Source organism: Hyposmocoma kahamanoa, unplaced genomic scaffold, assembly GCF_003589595.1.
Source record: "Hyposmocoma kahamanoa isolate Upper Pololo Valley unplaced genomic scaffold, ASM358959v1 157, whole genome shotgun sequence".
NCBI classification, from domain to species: Eukaryota; Metazoa; Arthropoda; class Insecta; order Lepidoptera; family Cosmopterigidae; genus Hyposmocoma; species Hyposmocoma kahamanoa.
This window is the reverse complement of record NW_020653561.1, coordinates 849,966-859,989: the sequence shown is the minus strand read 5'-3', so window position 1 is coordinate 859,989 and position 10,024 is coordinate 849,966. Positions and strand designations below refer to the sequence as shown.

General features: G+C 36.9%; 1 protein-coding gene across 1 annotated transcript in view; it reads right to left on the bottom strand.

Moving 5' to 3' along the window:
- The window catches only part of LOC113240580 (myb-like protein X), a 72,843-nt gene extending 63,948 nt beyond the window's left edge, over positions 1–8,895 (bottom strand). The window contains exons 1-3 of the mRNA XM_026477915.1: positions 8,266–8,895; positions 7,314–8,169; positions 7,071–7,220 (exon numbers count right to left, since the gene is read on the bottom strand). Of these exons, the coding sequence (XP_026333700.1) occupies positions 7,071–7,220; positions 7,314–8,169; positions 8,266–8,895 (1,636 nt within the window). The remainder of the gene's footprint in view (positions 1–7,070; positions 7,221–7,313; positions 8,170–8,265) is intronic.
- Between the last annotated feature and the right edge of the window lie 1,129 nt (positions 8,896–10,024).

Sequence of the window (10,024 nt, the reverse complement as noted above, 5' to 3'; positions counted from 1 at the left end):
TGTGGGTTTTGTAAATATCGTAGACAGATAGGACCAATGACAACGTATTGCAAAAGATGAACAAAGGCTTGGAGCTCCTGAAAACAATAAAAAGGAAGAAGCTGCAATATTCCGGGAACATCATGCGTAGTGATAAATGCTCTCTACTGCAACTCATTCTGTAGGGAAAAATCCAGGGCCGCAGAAGACGTGGTGGTGAAAAAACACATAGCTTCAAAATCTTTTAGAATGGTTCAATATGAGGTCCACAGATTTCTTCCGAGCAGCAACTTCACGGGCCCAAATTGCCAAAATGATAGCCGACCTCCGGTGAGAGATTTTTCTTATCGTATCGATACTTCTTTTATTTTACAACTATATTGACCCGAAATAGTGCGTTGCTACCTTGACTGTTGAGGCACCGCAGTCACATTGGGTTGGACTGGCATCCCTGAAACCCCATTTACACATCGCCTACCTGAAAACGATTTGAGGACTTCCACACGGGCCACCGCAGATCGCAACCTGATGGTAGTTGCACTTGAGGTATGATGAAACCAGGTGGTGGGGTTTTTTCCGTTTCCACAGTGCACACCTAAGAGATGCCACCCCAAGAAGAAGAGACAATAAAAAAGACACGGCCAATGTAAATCTAGACAGATAAGGATCTACGTAGGCAGGAACGGAATTCATTTTAATTGTACGAGAAATATAGTAAATAATTTTTAACAAAGAAGCTGATTCTTTATTAAAATAAAATAAATGTACGCCACGCTGATTTTACGCAAGCTAAGTTAATTGGCGGCGGCCGCCTGGAAAAACCAGTCGACTTTTAACGTTAACGTTAGTTTTTTTTTGTGTCACACTTCGCAAATTCCCAGGGAATTGCTGAACGGACTTCCTAAAAACTGAAACTTGAGCGATTTCATAATGATGAGCCTTGAAAACCGTAGGAATAGGTTAGATCCAATTTTTCTTTACAAGTTACTTAGAAATTAATGACTGTCCGTTTCTACTAAGCCGAATATGATTTAAAGTGCCTTGTAGATCCGGTTTTGAAGGGTTTAGGATGGTGGTGAAAATACAGGCGACTGGGACTTGCCAACTTAAGTCTCAGGGTGAAGGGCGCAGTGGCAGTGCCCCTCAGATCTTTGCGATTTAAAACTGTGAGTGGCACTGCAACTGTTATGGACAGGCGTGTCGCTTACCACCAGGCGCACGACCTGTTCGTACTAGGTATTGTAAAAAAATCTGTGTCTTGTGTGACTGTCCATCTCCATTGCCTTTACGCGATGGTTAGTTAGCTTAGTGCGACTCCATCTTCATCCATCATCATTCTTGGGTTACCAATTTGCAGCTTTTGAATGCGTTGTTGTGTAAAGTTCTAACTTTCCGTACCGTTCTGGCTTTTAGATTTAGCTTTAACTCAAACCGGTTAACTGTGACTGCAGTTTTAGCAATATCTTATGCTTGAGAATCGATGCTCCAAATTTTTCCCATACTAATACTGTTCATTTTATATAGATCCAGCGGCAAATGAAAGAAAGCCAGTAGGACACTGGCTTTATTTCAAAATTATTTTTTTTACAAACGAAATAATGCAATTTGAAAAATGTATATCGTATACGTTGTCTATTTAGTTCTGTTATATTAAAAAAAATCATTGGTAGTAAGTAAAGTCCTACTGAATACAGGGGTTTTCTTGTGAAATTTCGAGGTGAGTTTGTGTTTTTTTTTCTATCGTGAAAATTTTTAGGAGGCGTGTTTTATATTAATCGTGTATGAAATATAATCTTTGCAATTAAAAGCTTTAAGTGTTGTACAGTGGTACAACACATATAGCTTTTAATTGCAAAGATTTGAGAGGCACTGTTGCTGCCACCCTGAGACATAAGTTGACAAGTCCCAATAATTTCAACAGCACCCTTTATCCTTCAAAACCGGAAAACAATAAAGTTCACATTACTGTGGCATCTACTCACTTTGATGTTATTGTTTAATTGTTCACTGTACACCATTCTTGGCTATCCTCTCTTTATTTTTCCTTCGGTGGGACTATATAAGGTAAGTATATGTTAACTAGTCATCAACTAGATGATAATCATTATATCCTTTTGTCAATTTTATATAAGTGTATGTTGGTGTTATAATTGGATCGGGCTCTGAGGGGCTAATCTCCTTAATTCATAGCATCTTAAACATTATTCCCAGGGTTTTTGAGTCGAAAATTGCTTTTCGTTACCTAAAAAGTTACATTTTTGCTGCAGAGTCAATCACAATCGATATGTCTAAGTGTTAATGATATATATATATTAACTGCCGAACGGTTACCCAGGAACTCCGAGTGGCAGACATAATAGTTTGCCACTCGGAGTTCCTGGGTTCGATTCCCGGGCCGGCAGAAATATTTGTATGGCCTACATTTATTTCTCTCGTGAGTTTCGGTGTAATTTGTATTTGTCTCTCTCTCTCTCTCTCTCTCTCTCTCTCTCTCTCTCTCTGTGTGTATGTGTGTGTGTGTGTGTGTGTGTGTGTGTGTGTGTGTGTGTGTGTGTATGTGTGTGTATGTGTCCATGGCACCAACGACACAGGGTTTCCCTAGTGTGGGGCTATGAGTGAGTTCGTCCAGGGAAGTACTGTCACCTTACCTATTTCTGCCGCCAAGCAGTAGTATGAGCATTACTGCGTTCCGGTTTTGAAGAGTAAGGGTGCTGGTGAAATAAAAGGCACATGGTACTTTTCAACTTATGTCTCAGGGTAGTGGGCGCATTTGTAGTTCCCCTCAGATCTTTGCGATTGCAACTGTTACGGACAGCCGTGTCGCTTACCAACAGGCGTACGACTTGTTTGTCTCATGAGTTAGTACCATACAAAAAAAATACACCGAAATCCTAAATAAGAAGTAGGCACGCTCAAGAAAATAAGAAGATTTAATTTTATTTGAACCATCATCACTTTATTGTCTAATTTGGGTGCGCCCGTAAATTATCTATTTCGAATTTACAATAACAAATTTAATTGAATTTAAAATTTCAAAGTCCTCAAAAGTTACGAAAATTGCTTACATATTACGCGACAGGTCAAAAGTTACGAAAAATTTAAGAAATATATGAAATCTGGCAACACTACTGGTCTGAAATCTCCGGGGCTCATGTTTCAGCATTATAAAACAAACACGTAATTTTATTCGTTTTATATGTTCATTACTAAACATTTTCAATGAGAATGCTCATGAATTTGAAGTTGCTTGGAGCGAGTTTAATTTTAATAAATAAAATAGACATTTATGTAGCCACAAAACACATAAATCATAATATATTTAAAACACTTTCAGTACAAAATATTGTTTGGTTGCACGCAATTTACAAAAGTTCGTCTCCCCAAATTGGTCTTTTCAGGAATCAAACTAGGGACCTCCCGTTCCCGCACAGTGTAAACCGTACGATCACCGAGGCCGTAAATCGAATTCGGAGCAATTCGACTGAAAGATTTCTATCTTGCCCTTCGCTTAATATCATAAACAAAGACATAACAATAACATTACTACTGGATGATAATTTAGCAATATTTCAAGAAAAAAGGCCCAACTTGGTTGACCACGAAAATTGGAAGGTCCAATATTTTGATTCAATATCGGGAGTAAGGAGGACGTCATCCGTGAATACAATTTCTTAGCTAAATTGGAGTAGACCTTATTTCGTAAGTTTCGTATAAAAACGACGCAAAACATACGGCATGTTGTACGAAATTCAAAATATCTTTATTCCGTAGGTAACCAAATTGCCACATTTATACATTAAGAAAGTTAATTGGTCATATTGCTTTATTTTTCAAATAAACCAACATTTCAGGCCCTTTGCAAGTCCCTTGATTACGGCTAATTGAGAGAGAAACGTTGGTTTATTTAGAAAACAATCGATATCAAAATTTTAGCGTAGATTGCGTTTTACTACATATCTATTGTCTTTCTCTATAACAACATTCATTATACGCTTACGTTTCGGTTATTAGCTCATTAGTTATTACAGCGGTGTTTTGATTATTTGTTTATGATTATATTGGTAATAGAAGCTATTATCAATGAATATACGAAAGTGACCAGCGAGAAAGATTCGAGAAAAGATATTCCGTAATTTCGACGTGACGTAATAAGATACAATTGTAGAGTGATAACGATACCTAAAATGACACTACGTCGTCTTAATTTTTGGTTTTATTGTTTTTTTTTCACAAAATTCGAGGAGCATAGTATAAGAAATTAAATATGGCTGTTTACGAAAATAATAGAAAATTTCCAAAAATAAAGTTGGCGTATTGTTAGAGTTATTGTGCTTTAAAATACTTAATAAGAAATCAGAAAATTCTTCAGGAAGTATTTAAAATTATTCGTAATGGTCTAGAAAAAAATACTTTCTGTGAACAAGTCCGTAAAACTATAGTAAAATTTAATTAAAAAAAGTGTAGCCACCCAAGCGGCACTACGTGTCAACTCGGAACATGAGACGTCATACTAAGTAGGTAAACGAAGTAGACTATGTGCACTTGCCACTTGCGTGTTACGTGTTGATTTACTGCTGTCTTCTATACACAATTTCTACAGATATAGGTTAAAAGAAAAAAGTGAGAAGGATGATTTGAACAGATTACATTTATACCGTTCACTCTTTTTTTTTATTATAGCAAGCAACTGGACTAATTAGTAGTGCGCTTGGTGGTAAGCGACACGCCTGTCCATAACAGTTGCAGTGCCACTCAGAGCTTTAAATCGCAAGGATCTGAAGGGCGCTGCTGTTGCGCCCGACACCCTGAGACAAAAGTTGACAAGTCCCATGTGCCTGTAATTTTACCAGTACCTTTAAAACCCTTCAAAATCGGAACAACTCAAATTACTTTTTGGCTTAATAAAGGTGGCAGTACCTCTCTGGACAAACTCTTTCACAAGCATTGACTTACAAATAAATGGACGACGGGTCTAATACAAAAACCACGAAAAAAATATCCCAAGTCAACCTATTTAAACGTAGTGACATGTCAAGGTATATGAAAAAGCTAAAACGTTGAATTTAAATTGTAATGTCATCGCAGTACTGTCTATTTTTGCTTGCTTCGCTGTCAGTCGAACAAACGAAGACTAGAGCGTGAATGACGCTCTGTATACGATTTTAACGCCCTATAAGTTCGGATAGTTTTTAGCGCGGACCCGACGTCCATATAATTGTAAGTTAATGTTCACAAGGAACTTTATTGGTACTAAAATAAATCTTTTCAGTACTATTTAAATGATCGTTTTTATTATGCAAACATTATTTGTGACGAAATTTTAAACTTTTTCTATGATTACTCTCCGATTGCCTATTTCTGTAGGTGACAGGTAAACGACCGTAAGTCCGTATATTGGAATTTAGATGTGTTTGACCGACCGAACAACCTCAAAAGTTTGTGGAATTACATCTATTTGCCACGTTTTATTAAAATCGGTTAACGGAAAGTGAGTATCCAATAAACCGGATTCATCCCTTAATTTACCACCCTTAGAGGTGGAATTTTTTCTTCAAATTTAAATGGGACCACTACTGAGGTTACCCCTTTAAATTAAAGAATCATCTATAAAAAAGTACAGACGAATTGCGAACCTCCTCCATTTTTTCTGTAGGCGGTTAAAAATGGAACTTTGTTATCCCAAAGCCATTAAACCCAGAGCACTTCAAGCGCGATAAGATTTAAATTCAACTCTATGCCGTTTGCGATAGAAACGTACTAAAGTACCGTCACGCTGTGATGGCCGCTTTGACGTTTGTCCGCTCACCAAGTTTTGTATTAATTCATAACTACGTTGAAGGAACTCATTGTTGTCAATAGTGACGTGCTGTAAAATTTATGGAATGTATAATGTTATGACACAACTCGGCATTTGCTTATAGACGGTGCCAAAAACTGACCTGTGTGTACGTCTTCGTATATTCCAGAAAATATTTATTATAATAAAGATAATATCTGTAACAATGGCGTGCTGTTCTATTCGGTGGTGTGGGAATAACAGCAAAATATCTAATTACAAAACAAACGGAATCACATTTCATCGGTAATTAAATATATATATATGTAATATGTAATTTTTCTACTTTCGTCCTTTATAGCACAGCTCAAGTTAAACTGATCGATTTGAAGTGAAACAATTGACGACACCCATCAATTGTTTCAAATCATTTATGTGTCTTGCTTCCATCTAATGCGACTTCCATTACGTCATCTCATTATATTCATTAGGCATGCGTTACTAGTGCTGCTCTGGAAAAATCATTTTATGTATCGATATTTGCAAGTATAATTATTGTTGTATAATGATTTATTTAAACTGCCTCTGTGGCCGAACGGTTACCAAGCCGGACAGCCACGCAGAGGTCCTGGTTGTTATAAATAAATAATAATATTTGTATGGCCTACATTTATTTCTCTCATGAGTTTGGGTGTAATTTGTCGTTGTCTATGTGTGTGTCCATGGCACCCGTGATACAGGGTCTCCCTAATGTAAATAGCCCCTATTTATAAAAAAAACAATATCTACAGCTAACGTCGTCGTAGTTAAGTACTGAGCTAAATCTAAACGCGCAATAGCTCTGTTCAAACATTGATCGTTCAAATCACTTTAACAAAAGTTATTAAACACGACTCAAGTACAAACGCAATTGACAATGGCTTAGGTCATATTGCAATCATCATCACGAAATGTCTCCTAAATAACGGCCGCCTAAAACGCGTATGACGAAATAAACCAGCCTTTAATAGAAAATGCAAGAATACCGAATCGTGTGTTTAATATTAGAACAATGAAAAAGCACTTAAAATGTTCTAACCTTTACGTAATTTTTCGTTGAAAACGTTTGGTTCGATTATTTAACGATGTTTAAAACTACAAACCAATACAAATGACAAATACGTACACGATGTGCGCAAATATCTTCACGAGACATTACGAATAGTGGTAAATTCATCGAAGTATCTGTTTGTTTATTACTTTCATGACGTTGTAATTACTGTAGAGTATGTATATCCAAAAGAATTTAAGTCTAAAATATAATAGCTTCACTTACCTTTTTCTACTTCATAGTTTTCGTGCTTTGGTTCTACGTGACCACTGGCGGAAGCCACTGGATCAGAAACAGCTGCCGATGGTGCCGCTGCCAATGGCGAGGAATCTTCTGGTCTTGTAGAGGTTATAGTTTCTGTTGACGCTACGGGAGCTGTAGGACTAGCCAAGATATCTTCCCCTGAAGATAGCACAGCGTTTGTTTCTAATGTACTTTGAGAAGCAGAAATTTCAGTCCCATTAATACCTGGGTTCATAACATCTTTAGCAAATCCATTCACTGACTCGGCGACGTGTGAATCTGGTTCAGGAGTAGATGACCTGGTTCTGTTTTTTCGCCTGCGCTTGTTCTTTCTCCTCTGAGGAAAGAACAACGTTGGCTCACCGTCCTTTGTATCGTCATTTTCTGGAACTAGAGAAATGCGAACACTCTCATTCGAATCGCGAGACGTAGGTAAAGCAGGTGTTGTAGATGGTGAGGTTGATGTAAGAGGTCTTCTTTGTTTCATTCTTGCAGATATTCTTGGTGATTTTGTACTAGAAACCGCCGTACTTGTCTCATCTGTTGTATCATCGTCGTACAACATATACAATTTTGGATTTTTGAACACAGAAAGCTTACCATTTTCTCCATGCTTATTTGGCGGGGATTTCGTTCTTTTTCTTTTTGGTGTGCGTATAATTGGCTTCACACTAGATGACGTTACAGGTGCAATTGTCGTTGTCACTGGAGGTCGCTTTTTAGTCGGAGGATGAATTTTATATTTGTCATCCACATTAGTAGTTTCATCGTAATCGTCGTAATTGGGTTTTGGTCGGTCTTTATTGTAATTTTTGCTATTATATTTATCATATCCTTCATCTGCTTCATTTGGCTGTAATATAATTCTGCCTCTACTCAACTCTCTGTCCCGTTCCTCTTTAATAATTTCATCTTCTTTTGCCCTTTCAGATATTTCTCTTTGTTCTTTTTCATGGCGTCGTTTTAAATCATCAACAAGACCTAGAATGCGTTGTTTTTTAGCTTCCGCCTGTTGTTTTTCCTCTTCAGTTTGTTCTGGTTTTGCTTTTTCTGTGCTTTCTTCCTCGTAGTCATTATATTCCTTGGCTTTTTTCGCCACTGTACCATCTGTGGTACCATCTTCTACAGGGATTTCCTTCTTCACTCCTTGATATTCAATTGGCTGTATTAATCCTACTTCTGACTCGATCTTGCTATTTTCTTGTTTCTCTTTGTTATCCTTTGTCTCGCTTTCATTGCTCTCTACCTTAACCTCACTGTCTTCTTTATTGATATCGATCGAAATATCTTCTGCTGTTTTCTTTTCTAGTTTATTTTCTTCATCTGGTAAAGCTAAGGAGTCAGATTCAGTGATAGTAGAAGGCCCTACATCCATAGTAGGATGTTTGTCCGACGTAACAATATTTACTGTTCCTTCCACGTTTGCCTCAGTGTTGTTTGTTAGAACTTTGACTGGTGCGGCTTGTTTAGCAGTCCTGAGTTGATCAGACCATTCTTTCTTTTCATAGTAATCTTCACCATCACCTTGTCCTTTTTCGTAGTAATCTTCGCCTTCAGTTTCAGCAACAGGTTTGAGTAAAAAGTTAACTGGTAGCGCTAACCTTTTGGCCGGTTTTTTCTTCTTTACCTGAACGAATTCTCCGAGTTCTTCTCCTTTTTTATTCTTGAAAGGTACCCAATCCGGATAGAATTCACCATCTGTCTCACGTTTAATTATTTTTTTATCACTCACAGTCTTTATATTTAACGCGTGTGTGTATGCTCCAAGGACCACTAACAACACGGCAAGTGTTGTGATATTCAACATGTTGGTATCATAACCCGAAGGGTATTGGAAAAGTTGAGGAGCAGAGTCGAGCGCGAGTGCGGGCGCGACGGCTGCGCGAAATGAACTGTGCTATTTGTTTTACTACGATTATTTATATTGTTTGTAAAACAATTCATTTGATTCCGATCGACGGAGCTGGGAAAGTAATTGTATGGATGCGCCGTTCACTGTATTTAGAAAGTAACTTCTATTCGTTCTACTTTAGAATTGAAACCAAATTTCGATTTTAAGTAAACAATCGTAAGCTTAAATCCCCAACTTTACAGGGGAGTATTAAAAGGTTTTGAACAACGATCGCCGAGGTGTTACAATAACGTTTGGTACGTACTCATTATTCATCATGCTCATGATTTTTTACATAGTTAAATACACAAAATCTGTGATTTATGAGAAAGTAAGGAAATTAAACAAATGATCTGTCTTGATATATATCAATATATTTCAGCACCGCTTGCATTATTAATTTTTCTTACTATTTTTTTTCAAAATTGGTTTCTTCCTCATTGTCTTAAAAATATATTAAAAACCACAGGTAACTCGTTACAAAATAAAAATCGTGACGTTTGAACTCATTCAAAATAAGTACCCATAATACATTTATTGTATGTATTTTAAGAACATAAAATAACTATTGTGATAAGTTTACAAAATCTCGTTATATTACAATATTAAGTAACTCTAATTTAAATTGTAGTAAGAAAAATTATATTACATAACTTTCCCTGTAGAGTTCATTTACAGAAATATATGAATAGCCTGAATAATAGCTTGTGTCTTTTTAACCGACTTCAAAAAAAAGGAGAAGATTCTCAATTCGACTCTATGTTTTTTATTTCTTTTTTTTTGTGTGTATGTTACGCGACGGCTCCGGCATTTGTGAATCGATTTTGAAGTTTTTTTTTTAAAGAGGGTAGGTACCTCAATAGGGGATGAATGACTTTTGAGGTCGGTTTTATTAGTGCTCTGTATTGAGATTATTGACATAAACAGAACGTATCTGTCTTTCGCCATATTCTTCTTCTTATCGTGTCGTGAAAACATTTGCCAATATATTATGCTTGCCGATTATTGCCCAAGGAACGCAATACAGAACAAGAAGGCTCCTTTC